The following is a 23,171-nucleotide window of genomic DNA, read 5'->3' on the forward strand; positions in this document are numbered from 1 at the left end:
GAAAAGGAGCAGCTTAGCCATCAGGCCGAAGTCCGGAGAAATTGGAATGACTTCTCATGTTTATTTGTTATTTTCAATTATTTACACTGTTACTGTTGTTATCTGATTTTGCCAGGTTTTTATTACGCTGAATGTCCTTTCATCCCAGGATCATGAGGTGGTGGTAGCTGTAGTCAGGAGGACAGTGCCTGTCAGCAGCACAGCAACATTGGTTGTTATTGCAGCTATGGATAAAAATAAAAACCAAATGCTACAAGCCAGTAGATAGAGCAACGGTTAATCAGAACTGAACTACTTCGTTTCATTCACAGCAAAGACAAGTTTAACGCACAGGTACTCGAGGGAACCCCAGGACAGCCAGAAGTTGAGATGGAGATTGCATCAAATTAAAGATCACAGGGCAGATGACATCTCCCCTCAAGCAGTGAGAGTACTGGTTGTGGAAAGTTCAACAAGCTCAACGGATGCACACATTTGGCTTTGTTCTTTTCTCTGCTGACAGGTAGTCCCCACCAAATCGATTGCTCTGGCCACCTTTTTTGTCCAGTGACTTTGGAGATTCCCCCCTACTTTTCTTCCACTGGAAGGTGAAGGACCTTGCCCGCGGCAGAAGCTGTATTCTGGACTGCAGGTCATCTCTCTGTCCGTAGTCTGTCCATCCTCTGCGCACTTACCTCTTCTGGCAGCAGAGCTCAGAAGAAACCGTTGCCCCCAGCAAGGGTAGGATGGGATAAGCAAGGATGTAGGAGTCTGAACGTAATGAGCCAGGAGGCCAGAGAGGATTCACTAGACAAGGTTTTTGATACTGCCTTCCCAGATGCAGAAATTCTTCTACAGGTCAGAAACCCAGTATCCATCTAACAGCACCTGGGAATCCTCCAGCCCAGGGTGGTTCAACATCAGCAACGATGGCAAAGATGCTCCAGTTTTGGACTGATCTTGGAAACCACGCTGACACTGTATTGCTGGCTTCTGCCCCAAATTCCACCCATCCACATGGACAGGGGCAGCTTCCAGCCCCACCCCACTCCCCTGACGAGCAGGTGCTGTTAGCACTTGCCCTGCAAAGAGGCAGGAAGAGGCATTCAAATGTTAGCACAACATGTTCTCCAAACAGCAGCTTATCTGAAGAAAAGATGGTAGAGCAGAGGGAAGGCCTGGAAGTTGCCATTTGGACCATGCTAGTTCAAGCTCTGTATCTGACATAAAGTAAGAAGGGGAACAACAGTAGTCGTCAGTAGGTATTGTCTTAACTTATTACCTGCCCCAGAGCACTGTGGTGTTTGCATCCCTTCAATGGACTCAATATATTCACTCCCCAGCCATTTTGCATATGTCCTCCTCTCTTCTACTGGCACAATCTCAACAGCAGAATCCTTAAAGATCAAGTTTTTTCCGTGAAAAGTTGAAGAATCAAACATTTTGAATCCATTTCCATTGCTGCTATTTCCAAAGTAGACCTGAAAAAAAAGCAAAGTTTCCAGTATTTTGCAAGATGAAGTGCCACGTTCCTCTCATACAACATGAAAGACGATAGGAACGGGTTTGTAGATGAAAAGTTCATACAAAATTGCAGAATCTCTCTTATGCATTTGCTTTTAGATGCCCCAATAGATTAAATACATAATTCTGCCATTGGCACAACATTTGCGATTTTGGTTTTTCAGTTACTATCTGGAAAGAGCTGTATTTTTAAAAAATTTTCTGTCTAAATATTGTTCTGTAATACAGAGTTTGGCTGCATAGGAGTTAGAGAAGCGACTGAAGCCTAGCATGGAGATACTCAGTATTGCTTTTAAACTAGTTAACTTCAGTATTGACAAGAATCTAGCTGTGGCAGCCAGCCATGGTCTGCCTAAATGGTTTACCATGTACATGGCCACAGCATAAATACACCCAGCAACATTCGGTTGCATTACTAGGAAAATCCCAGGATGGAAAAGTGTTAGCAAGTACTCTATTTCTTGTAGACTTCAAAGTCATGCAGTTAGGGAAAACACCTTAAGCTCCAGGAAGAGTACTACTGAAACCAGTGGCTGAGCAAAAAGTTGAAATCCCTTGTGCAGCAGGGTGGTCTTCCTAGAATTACATGGGTTGTATTTCACCTTCTCCCTCCCACTCCAACAACAGGGCTCTGCACAGTGCACTCGCTGCCAGTCTCATGATGCAGGGGTCATAATATGGCAGTATGGTCCTGTTGTCTTTATCCTTGGTCTGTGTTAGACCGTTCCCCCGTAGAATAAATGGATTATTAATACCTGGGCTTTGTCCAGTAGTCCATAGAGAGCAAAAATCCTGGTATCTGGGTGAACCATAATGGCCTGAGCTGGCACCTGAGCCAGGTGACACTCAGCAAACTGGGTGACTTCAGCACGGGCACCATTTGGACACAGTAACTGGAAATCACTGGACCTCAAGTTTTGGGCCCAACTATCGGTGTTTTTACCTGAAATAAGAAATTTGTCATTGTCACTCATTGAATGCCTTAGAGCAAAAAAGTTCAAGAAAATTAACTGAATTATAATAAAGACTGTAAAACCAAGTACCATCTGTGTTCTCAAACACTGTCGAGTGCTTCACAAAGGCCACATCCCCAGAGTCCTCCGCCAGGCACCTTTGGGAAACGAGAGATAAAAATTCAATTCAAAGCATCTTTATGTGAACCACATTTTTTTCATTAACTGACAGGTTTAGAATTCAATTTTTGTTACATACATTCCTGCAAACAAATGCACTGGACCCTAAGACAATAAGCAAAAACAGAGAAATAAAGCATCTTCAAAGGAGAGAAAACCACCTTTGCAAGGTATTAAAAAAATATTCTAAATTAAGAATTTTGAGAGGAATACAGCAGGATTTTTTTTTCATTAAAAATAGTGTGAGAAAGACAGAAAAAGGCCAATATTAGATGAGCAAAGAAACAGAAAATATGTGATGCTCAGTGAAGTATTACCCATCTACTAACAGCAGCTTTCACTCCTCCTTTTGAAATCATGTACAAAGTATGTCACTAAGACTTTTTTGAATAAAATCCTTTCAGTGCATAGCCAAAGAGTTTATCAAATTCTGCATATATGTGGGTGTGCACACTCACACCTATACTTTTTCTTCCTTTTTTTTCCATGTTAGAGTGACCTTGGTGCTTGCATAGACACTGCTTTTACAACCCGGCACACCGAAGACATCTAGTTCATCTACCTGCAGTTTTTAAGGGTACTGTTCCCAAACTAAGTTCGGTTTCCCCCAGTTTTCTGAAGCAAAAGTAGCCCCTCATGCCAAGGCCACCCTCTTCTACAAGCGTGAAATCCCATTCCAGAAGGTTTCGGGGCAAAAGTGTAGAACAACACACCTTTACCAGCATTTCCCATTTCCCATGTTATATTGTGATGTTGTCTAGCACACGATACAACAGGCATCGCAGACTATTAGGAGATTTTTGCTAGGCCTGAAACACAAAGTCAGCAGGTAGAAGGAATGCACAGCACTTGCTTCAGACAGCAAGTAACACATAACTAAAATCGAGCTCAATTCAGTGAGCTGGGTGAGCTAGCAAAGAGATCTGACTTCCCAGGTATTTTGGGTAGAGGATTGCAGAAGATGTGTGGGTAATGGAGTTTAGTGGTGGCATCCTGTAGCTTATTCTACAAGTGTTTTGAAGAAGCACTTCCTAAAACCAGAAGATGTAAAGCTGTAACTGAGCACGGTTTATGTAGTACAAAATGCAAAAGTTATTATTGCTAACAGTTACCAAAAATACATATAATTCACGTGTACCTGGTTTAACACGAGGAGTTAAGACTCAAAGGTCTTGTCATCATGTGGCTGACACTGTCATGCAGAGAACTGAGAACTCAGTAGGTGCTGTTCTCTGCATTCCCCATGAGAAAAGGCTATTCCCAACAGATTTTTCAGTACTCGGCAGAGTTTAATTTGCCCCAAGCGGTGAATTACACACAAACAGAATGACCTTTCATACTTCTAGTCAGGTTAGTCTGAAGACATCCAGAGTTGATGGAATCTGGAAATCTGAGGCTGCATTTTAAGCTCATGTCAGTCACCTTCCATAACTCATTCTTCTTTCAGAGAGGATCACCTAAGTATCACAGCCAAACCCAACCCTACCTTGCAGAAGATTGTGACCCTCCATTTTTCACCAAATCCTAACCTTTTAAATACCTGAAACTTTCCACATCACTCAATGAATTAAATGTCTTCTCTACTTAAGAATAAAAAAAATTGATGTCCATATAAAGTTTGGGCTATATGGGCACTATTATCAAATGCACAACCTTAGAATATAAGCAAGGCTCATACAGCCTGTAACAGCATTTGTCGTTTATTCCTTGGGTGACTGTTAGCTAGTTCTGTTAATCTACGCGGTACAGCAGAGGACCTGGAGTTTGCCTGCAAGGCATGTACCACAGCAGAGCAGCTGGAGAGAAACAGATTTGCAAGAAGTAGTTATCTAAGTCTAGCACTTCAGTATTTACCAGGCAGCTGTTGTTAAAGTCTCCTCCCCTGAAGGAAAAAGACCACTGCCTGCCAGCTCTGTTACATGCACCATTACCTTCAGAGCTGAACGTCAGGAAAGGGAAGTGTGACTTCCATATCCAAGAGTTTCACAGTCTTAGGGTATGGCCCCATATGTAGATGTCTGCTGTTACACAAAGTGTTTATTCCATTTTATGCTATTCCCCCCATATACCTTTAACAAATCTTGTTTTGAAGAGGATTTGATATTTGAATGTTGACCATAGTTGTCTGTGCTGTTGAGAAACCTACCTTCACATACAGTCACCAATGAAGAATACCCACTCCTGGCTCCCTCTCACTACCCTGCCACGCTCAGCATGGACTCACAGCAGCCAGGTACTGGCTACTATTTGCCTGCTTCCCTGCTAAAGCTCTTTGTGGATGACCCGACCATTCAGAGTGGCAGACTGTCTGGCACACTAGATTAAAGCAAGACTGGAGACAGATGACAATCCATTTGGTCCTCACTAGGTAGGTGCCTGTTGCTCTGTAAACAGAGACATGGATTTGGCTGATGGTGATCTGGTTGGCTGTGGGCCAGGAAGCTGTCAAAAGGCTTTGACGTGACCTAATGTAATGCCTTATGACATACCTGTACTGTTTAAGACATCTGGAGAAACATGTCCCACTTCGTTTACGGCACATGCCATCTAACTGTAGCAACAATAACTGCTTTTTGCTGCCTGAGATGGAAAATAGTTCCTCCTTGCATTTTGACAAGCTGACAGACTAAGTAACAACCATATGTATTAATTACCTGAAGGCTCCACTGTAGCTGTAATAACGTTCTTGGCTACCTGCACTGCATTTATTTTTTCCACTATCATCTCCAATACACAGTTGACAGAGTTTTGGTGGATAATTGTCCTGCTTAGCTGAAGGCACGCAACTGGCAGCGAAAAACTCACTCACAGCTGGGGAAAGAAAGACAAACCAATATAATGGGTGAAAAGCATGAACTCTTCACAAGAAAGGTAGTTACACTGTCACGAAGTTATAACCAATGCAGGTTTCAGCAGAACAGTAGAAACATGAGTTACAGCTGCCTACTGGAATTCACAAACTACAACTTCTCAAATATTTTCAAAGCATCGTTTAGCTGATTACATAACGAAACCTAAGAGCTTCCTGGGAGACAGGAAATAGGCAACTAAAATTCAAATTTGGAGTTCCATGGTCATAGATCCTTTGCTTGTTGTGTTACATTGCTCCATTACTAAATATGTCTTGAAAATAAATGCAATAATATTCAGGACAGGGATATATTTACTGCAATGACATCCCAGAGCTGGAAGTACTACTTAGAGGGGATATGTCTGTATAGACAAGGTGAGTTTCTGTGACTATCCTATTGTTGAATAGCTTCAGGCAAGAGCTGAGACAGGTGTGAAAGCAGGATTTTCAAGACTGTATAAGCTTCAAGTTGATTAAATACAAAAAACAATGTACTCTTATTCCAGTTTTCAGAAATGCATTTGAAACTTTCAGTTTGATACACTGGAGGCCGGGACTGCCATTGAGATGGATCTGGACAGGCTGGAGAAACAGGCTGACAGTTCACCTCGAAGTTCAACAAAGGTGAATGCAGAATCCTGCATTAGGATGGAATAAGACCATGAAAGGCTGGGGACTGGCAGGCTGAAAAGCAGCTCTGTAAGAAAAAGAAGAAAAAAAAAAAAAAAAGGATCTGGGGATCCTGGTGGACAAGTTGACCAAGAGTCAGCAGTGTGCTTTTGTGCCTATGAAGGCTAATGGCATACTGGGTTGTGTTAGTGGAGCAGTCAGGGGAAGTGATTATTCTCCTCTGACATCTGTGCCAACTTTTGAGCTCCCAGTGTTAGAAAGACATTGACATTCTAGAGCAAATATGGTGGAAGGAGAGTAGGATGCTCAGAGGGCTGGAGCACATGACATACCAGGCCGAGAGCTGGGTTTGGTCAGCCCGGAGATAAGACAACTAACAATGTATTGCTGTCTTCATTTACATAGTGGGTTTTTCAAAAAGACAGACCCAGATCCTTCTCCAGAGATGCAGAGCAAAAGGATGAGAAGCAACAGACCAAAGTTATAAAAAAGAAAATACTGTTTAAATAGAAGAAAAAAATTCTTTATACCAGGAATGGTCAAACACTAGGACAGGGGTCCAGCAATGTTATGTGTAATCTCCATCCTAGGAGTTACTTAAAACCTGCCTGGACATGGCCCTGGGCAATCTGATCTAACTGGACCTGCTTTGAGCAGTTTGTTGGACTAGATGACCTCCAAAGGTCCCTTCCAACCTAAATTAGCCAATGATTTTGTGATAAAGGAAAGAGGGAAAGGAATACTTCTGTGTTAAATGTAGCATTCTCAGTATGACCCTCCATTAGTCTACTCTGGTGGCAAACTTAAAATTTCTAATCATTACATTAAAAACACAACACCCATTCACAAACAGAAAAGCTTAATATAGAGCTATGAAATATCAAAATTACTTCCCTAATGAAAGTTTATAATTGGACTGTTACTGTATTTTTTATATGTAGTACTGTTATCTTACCTTGAGGAATATTACAGTCTCTGGTCTTAATAATGCCCCTCTTAATTAGCATACCAATGGGGATATTCCATCCAGCGGCTCTCCCCAGTCCTGTGTGGCAAGACTTCTTCCCTTTCAGGTCACTGATGGTGAATGCATTGGACAGATTTCGTTTCACTAATGCCACAGCATAGTATGCATTGCTGTTGTCATCAGCTTGCAGAAAAAAACCAAAATGCATTACAAATTCCCTTAAGTATTCCCACTGCTTAATGATCTTTTACAGATCCATTAAACTTAGATGGTGCCAACTTCAACTGCACCAACAATCAGCTAGTCAGGAATTATGAATGTACATGTAATCATTCTTCACTTCTACTACTTCACCATGTTGCATTCATTTATAGCCTGTATACTGGTACTGCTATGCACTTGAACTGAATAATCTAGAAATGAACATGAAAGCATTCTTGTTAACATCAGCTCTTATAAACACATCCCTCTGAAAAACAACATTTGGGTGATTAGTGACGTAGCAAAACTGACTTCAGAAGTTATTTTTCTGGGAGAACTCAAACCTGTATTAAAATTTCCATGAGTTTTGCAGCATATTGAAATTCTGCCTTAGTGACACAATGTCCACAAGTCCTCTTTTCATCAGTGACTCTGAAGCAGCCACACTGACGGGAAGAATTTGTTTCAAGCTAGAATATACTGTGTAATTTCTGTGGTTTTGTTTACATTAAAAATATTTTGATTTTGTAAATACTATTTTTTTCCATTGTAAATATTTTTTTCAGAATTGAAAAGACAAATAAAAGAGGTACAAGACAGATAAAAGTTGCCACAAACTCAGTGTAGGAACCCATCCCATACTTAATTCCTCCTCTATCCATGACGTGAGGATACTAATTCTCATTTCCTTGAAAAACAGCTTTCCCAGCAGGGCTAGGGAACAGAGGCCGTGCTTTTAGAGCTGTTTTCAAACAACCTGAAAAAATAAGGTCTATATTTATGTTTCCTGACCTTCTTACCAGAGTAACCTTCTCCAGCAGCTGGTACAAGGCCGTATGTCTTCCCAGCTGTATAAATATCAACGCCACCTAGAACTACAGCATCACTTTCTTTCTTCTGAAAAATAAAATAAAAGTGAGGATTTATGTGAAAAAGCCCCAGATACCTTCCCTGCTACAATGATGACACCTCTAGCATCATACCTGTTGCATCTCAAAGGGCAAGTCTGACAGCAAAAGAGCAATACACTGCTAAAACCCCCCCGCCAAACCTGCATAAAGCATCATCAGTGAAATGGGGACAGGAGATTTCACACATACAGACTTGAGTTAGGTGGGCAACAATGCCCTCATCACAACTGAGTATCATCAGGGTTCAGGACTCTCCATACCATGTGAGCCACAGATCACCTCCTTGAAATCCGGTATTCCTACTGGTCACCTAAACGCACATCCCTCTGATCCCACCTACCCAGCAAAGAGCACCTTGTGTTAATTTGGTTTATTGGAGAAGGCTTGTAGCAGCCTACCTGGATCAGCTCCATGCACTGCTCCTTTGTCTTAGCTGAAATACACTGAATTTCTGGTTTCAAATTCTTTTTCTTAAAGGCAACAGCCATTTCACCACATTTCCAAATCTCCTCAGTGGATATAACACACCAGCTCAGGCTTTCTGGCAATGCTGCACAAAATTGGAAAGCAAATACTACAGTTTACTTTTTTGGTAATACACAAGGAGGGATACACACTCCCCACTGTCACACACATAGCATACGTGTTTTTAAAAATGCTTACTTCTCTGTTTCTCTCCATCTCTCTAGCTCAGACTTACACCTGATTAGGACCACAGAGCTCTCCAGATTAGTGGTAAGTCCACACTGCAAACCGATCCATAGCAAAGGAACAAGAACTCCTGTGATTGCTGACCATTAAGTGCAGCCATAATGTATTAGTTGAGTGCAGCAAAAAACCACCCTGAACAGAGGCTTCCTCATACCTGGCAGTCACTGAGCAATGCCCAGAAGAGACAAGTCCAGGAGGTGGGGAGCTTTGCCACAGCACAGAGCACACCTGGGAGGCTCAGTTACCATGATTATCAAGCTTAAGGCAGGGATTCTTACAGCCTGTGTTTCTGACTTGGCCAGAATGCACATCAAGTAATTTCTGCATTCTTCCGATAGCATAAAAGACTATTAACATTTCAATAAAGAGCAATTGAGGGTTTCTTCAGTTTCTGGAAGAAATTCTTTGCTAGGAATCCATTCATCCATTCTTTATAGACTACCTGAGGATTTACACAGCAACACTTTACTATTTCCCCTTGGTAGCAGGCAAGAAATGGATTACCAGGTAGCAGTAGCAGCTTACCAGATTAATGTCTCACATACAGCAGAATGGGTAGAAAATGCCTGCATCTTGTAACACAAAGTGAGCCCATTTGCCCAGGAAGGTATTCTGCAATGTGATACTGTTTCTAGGTCAAAAAGTGACCTTTCTCCATGCTGAAAGATTGGACTGGCATCTTGCCATAACCCTCCAAGAGTCAAAGAAAATAAAGCAGAATAAATATGGTCTTTGTTATCAGCTATTTTTGTTCATGGTTATGAACAGGTATCTGAAGACGACTTACTGTTGGGGTCACAGCTCAGGGCTTCCACGGCATGAAGATACTCATCGCCCAGCCATGCCTGGTAATTCTGAGCTGTGATTGCAACAAGCTCTGTGGTCAAGTCTCTGAACAGAAGATTCTGGGCACCATAGGCTGTGGAGTCAAACATCTGAAACTTGGTGCCTACCCCGTTAAATCTTTGCTGTAATGTTAAAGAAAGAAAAAAAGCACCTGTCAGTCATCCCTCTACCTGGGATATGTGACATCCCATACCCCTTCAAACCCCATCCCATACCCCTTCAAACCCCACAAAGCTGAAGGTGCCGGGATATCCTGTCTTCAATTCAGCTAGATAGGTGGGAGAACCCCTCTAAAATGCAATGCACTGATGAAAAAATGGTGTCCTACTTGTCCCTGATTCAGGAGTTGGAAGACAACTGTCCCATCTGTGTCAGGCCGCACAACCACAGCATGAGCTGGGATTCGGGCCAGGTGGCAGGTTCTCCACTCTGTCACATCAGCTGTGTTACCATTGCGGCAGAGAAGCTGGAAGTCCTGGGAGCGAAGCCGCTGGGCCCACGAAGAAAGACTTCTCCCTGAAATCAGACAGAATATGGTTATGGAACAGACATCAGGTAGGGCTGATGCCTCCGGCTCCCTGTCTGCTCTAAGCATCACATGCACATGTGGAGCAGAACGCACATCTGAGCATCTCTGAACTATTCATGACTGCATAATATATCCCATGCATCTACATGGTCCTGTAGTCTTGTATCTCCGGTAAGACAACAAACAGCTTAACACTTGTGAGACTGCATTGATCTGTACTGCGGTCTGCAGCAGTACCAAGACCATCCCTAAGACTATGATCCCATGCAACATTATTGGGTTTTTTTCCCCTGTAAATGATGGTCAGATAGGTCCATGATATTAAAGTAATTTTATGTTCAAGGTAGATTTCACAAAGTGCCAGACAGGGCTGGCCACATCTTATTAACTTTTTGCTAGTCTCTGCTGAAATGCGTGGGTAGGCAGAGGCAACGTTAACAGCCCAGGTCTCTACAAAACTAAGGGTTTAGTGCTTTTTAAACTCTTTTTCCAGAAGAAGTTTAAGATTCCTCCTCTAACCTTTACTGAAACTATAAAGCATTTTAAAACCCCACATCTGTGGGTACCATCTGTTTTCACCATTAAAGCAGTTTTTGCCAACTCCTCAATTCAAAATAAAACAAACATTTGACATTTTACTATCATTAAAGATGCCGTACTTCAGACCTTGCAACCACTATTCAACAAACTTCTGGATTACTCACCATCTGTATTTTCAGGCACTGTGCTGTGCTTCACAAAAGCCACTTCTCCAGCACCTTCAGCCAAACACCTAGTAAATATAAATCCATCCACAAAGATGCATTACGAAACAGCTCCCATGCACTGGACACTGCCAGCCGACAGCCAGAGGCCTGTATGCTACATTCTGTCAGCCACAGACCTATTTCCTTGTGCTGAGAGTTCTGCTCAAGGCAGATACTAGTGGCTGTTAGAACATCAAGTAAACTACCACACTGTCATTTGGTGAACATGGACAACATGTTCAGTGCTGCCGGGGACAAACACCATGATCTTCTTTGTCCAGGAGACTTCTCTGTCTAAGTCAGTCACACAACCCTTTGGGAAATACACAGAGAGGAGCAAGTGTTTCACATGAGCAAATTCTGCCCTTGCTCAGTCAATGCTATTAGCCAGGGACTGGGAGCTGCAACACAGCACATGGACAAGAAGAAGGAAAATAAGAGCAAGATTGGTGTGCAAAAATGGAGGGCAGAGCAACTTGGTCATTCAGTGCAACTGAGATGGGATGACTGAAATAGCTGAGGAGGGCGGCAGTTCAGCTCTCAGACTCCAAGGGTCATCACGTTTTACTAGGAAAGATACAGCCTGCTGAAACAAACACTCAGACTCGTGTCAACAGCTGCTGGACAAAGCAAACAGCAATGGGATTTCCCTGCCCAGTATAAGTGCTAAATATCCATTTGGTCTTAATACTCAGGTAGTAATACCTGAAATAGTGGGTTTAGAGTTACTTTTGTTCAGTCTCTAGGTTTAAAGCGTGGTTGTCCTGACACAACAGCAGATCTTCTAACAAGATCAACTGGAAGTTCTCTGGCTTCAATTTCCTGTCAATGAGGCCTGGACACGATGTCTATAGATAAAACATAGTGATAAAAAAATTGACAGAGCCATGATTTTTACCTGAAAGCCCCACTGTAGTCATAGTATCGTTCTTGGGAATTTTGTTCGCATTTGTTCTGCCCAGCTGAATCCCCTTTGCAGAGCTGACAGAGGGATTTGGGATAGTTTACACCATTTGCTCCAGGAACACAGCTTGCATTGAAATAGTCACTTACAGCTAAATGTGAAATTAGAATGAGAAATTTTTAGCACTGAATAAACAAGATCCTACAATCTTATTTTAACACATCTACACAGTACATCTCTAAAAACATTCAGAAGAGATAAGTCATTTTGTTCTTAAAAGATGGTTTCCAAGTTTAAAAAAAACCACAAACCTGCAGTCTTCATCAGACCCAAGTTAGGTCTATTCCATCTTACAAGGAGCATCAAAGCCAAGAACAAAACAGCAGCATCAAAGCAAAGGAACAAACCAGCGGCATCAAAGCCAAGGAACAAACCAGCAGCATCAAAGCCAAGGAACAAACCAGCAGCATCAAAGCCAAGGAACAAACCAGCAGCATCAAAGCCAAGGAACAAACCAGCAGCATCAAAGCCAAGGAACAAACCAGCGGCATCAAAGCCAAGGAACAAACTAGCAGCTAGAACCTCACATTTCTGTCCACATGCAGGGTCCCAAGACCATACAGAAAGGCACTGCTGAAGATCAGATCTTTGCCTTGTAACTCTTACCTTTTGGAAGGTCACATCCCATTGCTGCCAGGCGCCCACTGTCAATTAGATAACCCACTGGCACATCCCAGCCTGCAGTTCTGTTGATGCCTGTGTGACATGAACTGACACCCTTCAAGCTGTTGATGGTGATGTTGGAACTCTTCTTTACCACAGCCACGGCATAATAGGAAGTTCCAATCTCTGCAGCGTAGGAAGAAAGAGAAGCAAGCAAAGTAGCCTCGCAGCAGCATTACAGTGAGATACACTGATTTGTGCCCTCTTGCGGCTCCCCTACCCACAGGCAAGCCACATTGTTCACATCCTTGTTGAGGACCTGCTGACTGTGAGCAAATGTCCTCCGTTATCTTTTCAGTGTAAAATGTCTTGGTTAAATGCCACAGGCAATCTGCTCTAACTTTGAAGGTCACCCTGCTATCAAAGGGATGTGGGGTGAAAGACATCCAGAGGTTCCTTCCAAGAAGAAATTTTCTATGATTCTAAATGTATTTGGATTGAATTGAAACCAATACAAATAACAGTAAAAAAAAAAATAAAATTCCCCAGTTGTCTACTAATTTGACCTTAACTTTGACACAGCATAGCAAGTTGATGTCACTGGAGCATCACAGCTGATTTCATTCTCTTTGTTTTACAGTTTGATATAACACATAGAGTCAAGAGTTTAGGGTCTGAAGTGACCATAAGGTCATTCAATCTGACTTTATTTTGATCAGAAATCATTGAATTTAATTCAACTCTTCTCTGATTTGAGCTCACAAACTAACTAGTGGAGATAGCCAGCCTCTGGATCATGAGGCCCATTTGGTGTTGAGAAACTGAAGTACAGTTCCCTCACCAGGGTTATGCTGTGGTTAACAGTGGGGAGGGTGCTGCTGCAGGTAATCCAAGTCCCCATGTACTGAGCCCAACAGGGACTTCTGAGGATGCCTTGGCCAGACCACACTAAGACACAGCTGCAAACCAAATCTAGCTCCATCTCACAACAGAGTGGTGGGACATCACTGCCTGCAGACTGCTTACAGAGCTGTTGCTTCCCCCTTGCATCTCTGAAAGTTATGGGGGACATCTTCCAGCTCTGAACTACACAAACATTGATACTGAGCCCTTAGTCAGGGTGACAAGTCACCACTGAATTATTGTCTCTGTCTTGAAAGGAACTCAAGGCTTAAGGAGACCCAGATAAAGAAGCAGAATCTATCACTTCCTTTCTTCCAGGAGGTAATCCTATACACTACTAAAAATAAAATCTAATTATTCTAATTTATGGGATTGAGAGATAAACCTAGTAACAATTTGTGCTTTGCAATTCATTAATTTATCTGTGAAGTATGGAACAGAGAAGACAGTAAGCAGTGAGACAGTAAAAAAAACCCACAAAAAAACCCCAAACCAAACCAAAAACCTAAAACCAAAACAAAACCCAACCCAACAAACCTATTACAGGCACGGCTATTTTGACCTAACTGCTTCAGGACAGACTGCCACAGCCCTGCGTCTCTGTTTCCCACACACATTCTGTCACAGGCAGGAACATCCAAGAGAGAACCTGACCATTATCTACTGCTTAGAGTCTTCAAGAGGACCATCCCAAAATAAAATGGGAAGAGTAAAAATGCATAAGAAAAAGCTCGTATTAAGTAATCTAAACGTTATTTAGTCAGAATATACCTTGATCATATACTTCCCCCACCACAGGTTTCAGACCATACTCCTTTCCAGCCTGGTAAATCAAACGGCCATCCAGTGTCACTGCATCTGCCAAATCATCCTGTGCAGACACAAGGGCAGAATACATGTTGAAGCTTAATTACCAATATTTCTCAACAGCCAGAGGCAGAGTACCCATGAATTTAGAAGAGGCCCTTTTATCTGCATTTGTGAGTTCTCTTTTCTCCAAGAAGTTATTTTAAGGGCACTCAAATTTCTTAAGAACAATTACGAAGAGGGATTTTAGAACTTTGAAACTGCCTTCCTTCAGAAATAATGCAGAAACCAGCCCTGGACCATGATGGCCTCACTAGTCTTCATAGTCCAAAGGAATCTTAGAAATGGATCCTGCAGCAGTGTGATGAACCTTAAGGCCCACCAATCTGGAGTTTCATTCATCTCTATAGGTAGTGCCCCAAAGCTTGAAGATTTAAATAACGTAAATACGTTTTTGAGGTCATACACAGATAGTTTGAAGTAATGTCTTCTGGGACTGCAAAATCTGAAAGCCAAAGTGTACTCAAAAGCAACCTTAAAGCATGCTGGCTTGCACCTCAATAGACAAACAGCCACACATCTTGGGAGAAGGGGAGTAGGTGGCAGTGCATTTTAGAGGAGGAGGAAAGCATCTTAAAAGACTGTCCAAAAGCAGGGGAATACAAATCTGGGCCATCCACTGCTGGGAAGGTGTCCATTAACACCGTATCTTTTCAGCTGACTATAACACCAAGCTAGCTGGAATCCTGCTACTGATGCAGGATTACTCTGGATAGCATGGGATAGAACTTCCCACAGCAGCAAGGACTAGAGAACTGCTACACAAACCTCTCATCAGCTGAACCTGGCTCTCACTGTGTACTGAAGCTAGTGGAAGCCAGGAGAGGGCATCTCATGCAGAGACAAGATACTGCTGAGAAAGTAATCAGCAGCTTGACATTTTGCATTTCTAAGCTGATTCCAAGTTTCTTATCAGTTTACTTAACCTCTGGTTTGGCACTGGAGAGGACAATTTAGCTTACCCATCCCTTGGCAGTTTGCTGAGCATTGGTTACGGTAGGGCTAGGACTATGCTGCCTAGTATACCACAGCAGTTTCCCACTGGCTGAGCCACATAAAAAGGTTGAAAATTTTTTAGGGGATCATGTAAGAGCATAGGTAAATAAATCAGATTTGAAGTTGCCATGTAATTTGAAATATTTTACTTATTTGGCTCAAGGGAAAAAAAAAGGTCATATTCATTAACGAGCTGGAACAATAGATGTCCTGAGAGTTGCTTGTCATGAATGAAAGCCGAACAAAGCTCCAACGGAACTTGGAGAGGAGTTGGGGTTGGGACATATTTGCATCTTAAAGAACAGACACAATCTTTCTAGAATAACTAGATCTGATATTCCACCGTTGAGAGACAGAGCACAGGATGACAGTTTAGGAATCAAACATGGCCTGTTGTTTAGAAGGGACACCTGACAGTAAGAGGAAGATGAGGAGGTGGGAGTTAGAAGGACGTTACCCTCAGGAAGAACAAAATGAGCATCTAGAATTAGCGGTGGACAGGAAACAGAGCAGATAAAATAGGAAGGGCTGGCCAAAGAAGACAAGGACTATATTGTGTGGACATTATTTCCATGCAAGATAGCACTTTTCTGATTGGAAAGCTGAGGCTTTGAGCTCTGTTTAGCAGAAGATCCTCCTATCAATAGCTTGTGTGCAAGTAACAGAACAAGACAGAAAAAATGCCTATTGTTGTTGTATTTAACGTGAAGTAGTTTACAGGCTACAGACCTCTCCTTTAAATGCATACAATCACTGCTGAGGTGGCATATCAACAACAGTGTGGGTATTTTATTTTTTTTTTGTAGCAAGCATTTGCCAATACATTTAGCAAAAGCACGGGATTATTCCACAAATGATTTTTTTCGTAAGTATATGTGCAATGGTAATACCCTGTTAATTATTTTCAGAGAGACTTCATTTCTGTGTGTCACAACATTTTAAAATTATCTACAGAAGTGTTTAAAGACCCAAAGAATAGTTCTGGTCACATTAAACTAGGGAACCTGACAATATTTAATGTTAATGTTTAGACATTTCTCAATTTTTAAACATCTTCAAAGGTTTTTTACCTTATCCATGTGCTAACACATTCACAGGACTAAGTCCAAGTTATGTAGAGTTATAAAACAGCATATCTCTGCCTCTTCACCCATTGCGTCTTACTCCCTTTTTGGCCTCAAAGAGCAGAGTTCAGTGTGGATGAGGACTCAGGGGTTCCACACAGTGCTACACAGAGTAGGCCAGCTTAAACATTTAGTAGATTATTAGCATAAGAAAAAAGAGGTCTCAAGGACAAAGCCTGATCTGAAGCCTTACAGTGAAGAAGGCTTTTTTTATCAGAAAGCTACTTACTCGTGCTATCCACCTGCAAGTTACTGAGTTCAGCTAATCAAGTTTTATAGGAATCCAAGGTTTCACATAGGTGCCTGCTGCTTGCAATGGCTTACAAATGCAATTCTGTGTGCACTGTATTTCAGAAACAGACACTCATCAGCCCTTTTAATAACTTACTTTGCAGAGTCTAACAGGTCCCTCTGTAGAATGCAGCAATCATCCAAGCAGTTGAGGAAGATCTGACATTAGAAAGTATTTCCTATCTAATCCCGAGGTAAGATCCACACATGTATCCGTATCTGCTCCTAACATTCTTCAATATAGTCTTGATTCCGAAGCTCAAGAACAGTATTTATCAAGAGGCAATGTGGTAGTTTTAGTAGCCAGACAACCCTTCTGCTTCTATTGACAAAAAATTCTAAGATACCAGTTTTTAAGATTTCTTCCTTTTTTCTGGCCACACAACCACCTGCCTCATCTCCCTTCAAAGCACTCTGCCAGGCCTCATTTCCTGGCTCTGAACCTTTTGTCCTTAACAGGCTAGATCTCCTCCACAAACCCCTGATTTTTGGGCATGTCTACACAGGATACACAAAGAATATTAACACAACCAGCCATCCTCCCCTTCCCCCACACTCTGCCAGTGAAGACAACCATGATTACCTGCCTCCACATTTCTTCCAATATCCACTTGTTGCCTCTTGCCCCCTCCTAAGAGGGAATTATCTTCCATACATCATTTTGCAAAGCCACATGCTTACAGTCTTTAAAACCTTCCCCAGAGCCATGTTCCTTTTGGAAACTGAGCACGCTCTGGTCAGCTGAATTAATACAGCTGAGTTTGCATGCCCTTTGCTCACCCTGCTTGCTGCTTTGTCTCTCTCTTGTACTCTGGTATCGGGAGATTTGATTTGGCTTTACACTCATTTCATCTGTATATACAGCAATTTCCACGATGGGACCCTGAAATGGGAGTTTGATCCACAGTTTATTGAAATACAATCTACTTATAGGCTCAGCAGCACAGCTTTAACTACTGTCTACATCTTACAGCTCCAACCATTCTTAATATCTGCTAAATAAACCTGACAATTCCCAAATCAAAGATTAGCATTTGGGAGGAAATATTTAAGACCTTTGCTGTGTTCCTAATGACTGGCCATATATGACTAGCCAAACAGACAACACAGGGCCATTCTGACATTCAGGTTCATATGTATACCTTTATGAGTTTTTTAAAAAATATATGCTTTGATTTTTCAGAGACAGGAAGCATATGGTCAGCTGCCTGGATCATCAGACACTCACTGCAGAGCTGTGTACATTGCCATTGGATTAGTATTAGGCACATGGGGAAATTAATTCAATGACACTGCTGTCACTCACAACTCACCTTGATCATCTGGGTACAGTTAGCAGCTGACCCCCCCTTTGTACAGTCCAGAGGGGGAAGGATGCCAGCCCCACCAAAGGCCTTACTCATGTCATTACACTTGGAAAGTTCTTGATCAGAGACAGTGCACCACCGGATACGTTCCAGGCTGAGCGCTGCAAACGCAACACCAAGAGAAAATATTATAAAACACATCTGTGCCTTTGCAACAGAGCTTACCATTTGAAGGTTCCCGAAGAGCCAACCTTTCATTCTGTTCCTTCTCCCAAAAAAAGAAAGAAATTGGGGCTCTTTCAACAGTGAGTCTTTACAGATGGCTCCCACTTTCATTCAGATTAACACGGATACTGAAGTTTTTCTGGACTGGAAACAGGATAGGCTCAGACTTAGGTACTGAAACCTGATGGCATTTGTTTCTGACATAGGAAATATGCATACCATGGAATAGGTCAGGGCATCCAGACTATACTTAAAACCTGGCAGAATACATCATCTTTTCTCAAGTCAGAAGTGTTTAAAATGATTATTTGAAATGATATGCTACAAAACCAAAGAGACCATCCAAAGACAACTCTGTCTCAAGCATTGCTAGTTAGTACCTGGAGTCCTGCCCCAGCCCTTTTTGGTCTGAATAAAAAAAAGCAATCTTAGGTGCTCGAGAGCCTTGCCACTAGGCTTATTACAAAAACTAGAAAAGTAAACTTGTCCCTTCAAAACACTTTCATAAAAGGCCATTTCCACAGTCACGAAAAGGGGAGGACAGTTCCATGAATGAAAAGACTCAAATTTAGTAGTGGAGATTCCATTAATTGGTGAAGGTGTCTTTCAGCAGACCCAAACACTACCCTTCTAAGCACCAAAGCTACAAACATTTTGTTGCAAGGACACGTCATCATGTGCAAATGGTACAGCTATGCATAAAATCATATGCAAGTATGGTTTATGCTGATAAACAGGCACAGATAATTTTTATAAGCAAGGAGCACCACATTCGCTTGCTTTTCTACAATTTTAAGTTGGAGTCTGCTGTAAGTTATTTGTCATGTGGTTTTCTAAAAACTCTAACTGGCCCTCTACTTCCCCACCATTGTCATGCAGTTGAGATACCCCATCTAACTTTGCAAGTTAAAATTACTCCACTAGTGCTCAATAGTAGCCAGGCATATTTTCTGACTTAGTGGCTGCAGACTAAATAAGATTGTTGATGCCATCAAGCTTGTTTTGCACCTGATACTGAAACAGAGGGTTTGGCTTGCTGTTTCACTGCAACTCAAGAGTCAACTGCTGTCAAAAAAACATTAAGTCAGACTTGGAAAACTTAGAGGAAGTTTCCATGGCAGCATGTGCTAGTAGAGGGAGCAACAACTGCCTGCCTGAGTTGCAGGAATCCTGAGACCCAAGATGGTTAAAAGAAAGGCACAACAGGGTCATGGTAAAAAGGCACCTCACAGAAACTTAATGTCTACCTCATCTACCTGGGTGAAAATTTCACCAGTAATTTCTTGGGTCAGAAGGAAGAACTTAGGTTTTCTTTGGTAAAGACATTTGGGTTTTTCTTCTCCTAAAGACAAGCAAATGGAAATTAAATTGGGGTCTCAGCATCTCAGTATGTATGGCTAAGTGCCATTCTTCAGTCTCAGCATCCTGGTTTTAGATATAAACACACAGGAGATAATCTATAAATTGAATGAAGAAATCATTAGCCATATACACCTGAAACATGAAACAAAGCTCATTTGGCTCCATATTTCAGCCAAAATAGTGAAACAGCATCAGTCTGTTGCTTTTTTCCTCACTCATCTAAAAAAGGTAATTAATTTGTCCCCTTCCAAACTGCTGAGCTTTGTTGTTACAGGAAAGCCAGATCCTGGGCAACTTCCCGTTTCCTTCCTTATGAGTTAACCCATCTGAAGTGGGCTTGAGCACAGACAAGGTCTGTTAGCCTCTCTTCCTCTAGCCAACCAAGAACATCTTAAAACAGCAGGTCAGTCTCTGAACCTGAGTTTATTCACAATTTTGGCTCTCCTGTATATCTGTAGATATACATAAAGCATGAAATGGCAGGAGCTGGCAAGTTCCATTTGAAATATGCTCAAGTTCCTAAACACACATATAACTTCATCACTGGCAAACATCCAATTAAGTCCTTTGCTGAAAGTAACAGTACTACATTGTGTAACATCTTATCAAATGGCTATTAATACACTATCAAGGGCTTTCAACAGAAACAATGTAAAAAAAAAAAAGAATAAACTAGGATCATCTCTTTCTGAAGAACTGTGGAGTGCTTCAGAAACAGCATCCACACCTCTGATGAAATTAAAAGCATTCACCATGAGAATTTGGGAGTGACAGGAGAAAGCTAACACATCACACAGAGCATAAGTGGAATAAAGCAATTATTTCTACTTTTACAAAACAAGTGTCATAGAACTGTTCACACTTGTGAGAAACAGACACCATTGAACCAAAAGAAGTAGATTCAGTGCTGAGGAAATAAAACATTTGACACCAATGAGTCAAGATACATACATGGTGTTCAATACAGCTTTTTCTACTGCTTTTCCATTTTTTCTATTCTTTCTATGGCTTTTCCTGGCCATATGAGATTGGTTCTGAAATGGTTCTAGTTTCCCTCTGCTTTCTCACGTCACACAGAAGTCAACCCCAAAGACACCACGCCGCAGCAAAAGTTTTTGGAGGGCACTTACCAGCATGAAAGAAGAGAAGATAGAAGACATTTCTAGACCTCTTCATGGTGAAGATTTTGGGATTTGTGCTTTTTCCAGCCTTCAGAACCCTCAGAGATCAAGGCTTCTGCAAGTGTGCTCTCCCCAGCCTGCTCTTTGGTAAAAATCAGCAACATTCAATTGCAGGTGCACTTTGTTCAACAATTTATCTTGCTTACCTTGGCACACGTCACCTCATAATGACTACAGGAAAAAAAGCCTACCTCTCTTCACACCACCTCTACACTTACAAAAAAATTCAGACTAGGAAATTGCAAAATATCTGAGGCACCAATGAGGTTGTTACTGCTTTAGCACCACCTATAGAGTTAGATAAACAGCTACATACCGACTCATAGGGGTAAGGCAAGGCTGTGTAACGAAATCCTAATTTTGAGTTCTATGTATTTCCTATGTGTTGGGGCTCAGGAAGCAAAAGCAGATTCCAGCTAAGCACTTTATCTGACAGAGCTGATGGTCACTTTTTTTGCCGCATTCTCAGCGTTGTCATGAGTTTCATAAAGCCATAACAAGAAACCCAGGCTTTTACAACAGTGAAGTCTACGCTGTACAGGTGGTACAGTGCGTGCTAAGTGCATGTCTCCTGAAATTTGATAGCAAATGCTATGAAATAGCTGAAGTAGTTTCATTTTTTTTAAGGTTTTAGAGAAGGCCCAGGAAGACTTCTTTCTCCCAGAAAGAGTAAACACTCTGCTGAAAATAGCTGTGTTAAAAGCTGCTGTGACTTTTCAAATAGCTCTCACAGAGCAACTCACTTGTGCTGCCCTTTTCTTCATTTCTCATTAGCCAATCAACTGCAGCTGCCTATAGCACTTTGTTCAGATAAAAGCTATTTAATGCTGCTTTGCTCTGCTGACTCCCATTTCTCAGCTCAGCACCCAGCTACCAGAAAAAGAACAGCTGTGTACGGCCATGAAAATGCCTTCACCATCTTCTACCAAGAGAATGCATGAACAACACAACTGTATGCATCCTTCAGAGAGTCTATACATCCAGTAATGTTGGCACAGACACTTTCAGGAGTTAGTTACTTAGCTACTTGACTGCAATTTGGCCAGGCTGCTAGTTTTAACACCTATTAGCACCTGTAAGACAACAGCTGAGTTCAAATCGATTAATTGCTATTTCAAATTTAGACCTTCAAAAAAATAGAAAATGACCCCTCCAGACCTTCTTAAACAAAACCTTATGTGAACTCTGATTCTTGGCTGCCTAGACTATCGGGAATTAGTCGTCCCTTTGTTGTCTGAAGTCCTAAAGAATGACCTGGCACCACTGGAGTCCTTCCACATTTTTGGAAGGACCCATTATTCGAATTCCTCCTATGCCCTTCCCACCGGCCAGATTAACCTCTCAAGCTTTCTGATGCTTGCAGTGAGGCTTACATACATATATAGATGACAAGACTGATGCACGGTCCTAGCACCAGTTGCTTAAGACTGCAAGGGCAAGATTAATAAGAAATTAATTCGGTACCAGGCCTCTCCTATGGTCATTCTGATCCTCTATAGGAAAGGTTCAGAAGGTAGAGGAGCAGCCTTTTTGTACAGGAGGCCTGTTTTGAATGCAACCCCCTCTAAACCATCACACAAGCACAGTTCATGATAATTTAGGTCATCTTCCTATTTCATTCATAACCCTATGAATATCTATGCTTTAAGGAGGTATTAAATTCCTTAACCTAATTTTCAGCACAATCTAGCAAAAACACCCACAAAGGAAATTATTAATATAACTTACAATAATAATAGACAGCAGCAAATACTTCATCAAGCATGCTTCTGTATAGCAGTTAGAAATAGCTGGGTTAGCAGGCAGGGAATAAAACCCATGGTGCCTTCACTGGACCAGCAAAAGTAGGGTGGTAATGCATCAGTATGACACCATTTGGATTTCCTAATTACTCTAGTTGCTAAACTGGAAGCCTTAAGAAAAGTACATGTATTGTAAAATATATCTTTAAAATACAGAAAGTAAAGTATATGCAAGAATAAAAGACATATCAGCACCCGATACTGGAAAAGTGAGATCCAGAGAAACACTAATTAATGCAAAATCCTAAAAATTACAGGGTTAAACAAGTCAACTAGGAGCATCAAGGCTGTCAGAATCAAGTTTTCTGCCAGGGCTCAAGGGCAACATCTGAAACAAACAAAACCAAAAATGCAAAGATGATACCCTAGAGTCCTTCGGGTTTTCTTGATCCAAGACTTGTTTTCACTCTAGCATGACAACATGCAAGGTGAGTACCATGGACTTCAGTCCAAGCATAGTATCCGGTGACACCTGGCTAGTACATGACAAACGCCTGGGAGAAGTTCTGTGAAAGCTA

The 23,171-nt window shown here is 41.7% G+C and overlaps 1 protein-coding gene across 3 annotated transcripts; it reads right to left on the minus strand.

The window, feature by feature from the left end:
* Positions 1 to 28: 28 nt before the first annotated feature.
* MELTF (melanotransferrin) lies at positions 29 to 21,353 on the minus strand. 3 transcript variants are annotated; one of them, XM_049803835.1, is made up of 16 exons: positions 20,801 to 21,353; positions 18,090 to 18,244; positions 14,270 to 14,369; positions 12,599 to 12,781; positions 11,927 to 12,083; positions 10,987 to 11,054; positions 10,082 to 10,269; positions 9,695 to 9,875; positions 8,595 to 8,746; positions 8,086 to 8,182; positions 7,073 to 7,267; positions 5,291 to 5,447; positions 2,547 to 2,614; positions 2,259 to 2,446; positions 1,262 to 1,460; positions 29 to 224 (listed from the first exon to the last, which is right to left on the minus strand). In XM_049803835.1, the coding sequence occupies exons 1-16, from the start codon at positions 20,844 to 20,846 to the stop codon at positions 151 to 153; spliced, it is 2,208 nt and encodes a 735-aa protein (XP_049659792.1). In that variant the 5' UTR covers positions 20,847 to 21,353; the 3' UTR covers positions 29 to 150. The 3 variants fall into 3 exon arrangements, with proteins under 3 accessions (XP_049659792.1, XP_049659793.1, XP_049659791.1); XM_049803836.1 differs by lacking the exon at positions 29 to 224 and adding an exon at positions 776 to 1,061; XM_049803834.1 differs by lacking the exon at positions 29 to 224 and having other exon boundaries at positions 776 to 1,460.
* Between the last annotated feature and the right edge of the window lie 1,818 nt (positions 21,354 to 23,171).

This window comes from Accipiter gentilis, chromosome 6 (genome assembly GCF_929443795.1).
Source record: "Accipiter gentilis chromosome 6, bAccGen1.1, whole genome shotgun sequence".
Lineage (NCBI taxonomy): Eukaryota > Metazoa > Chordata > Aves > Accipitriformes > Accipitridae > Astur > Astur gentilis.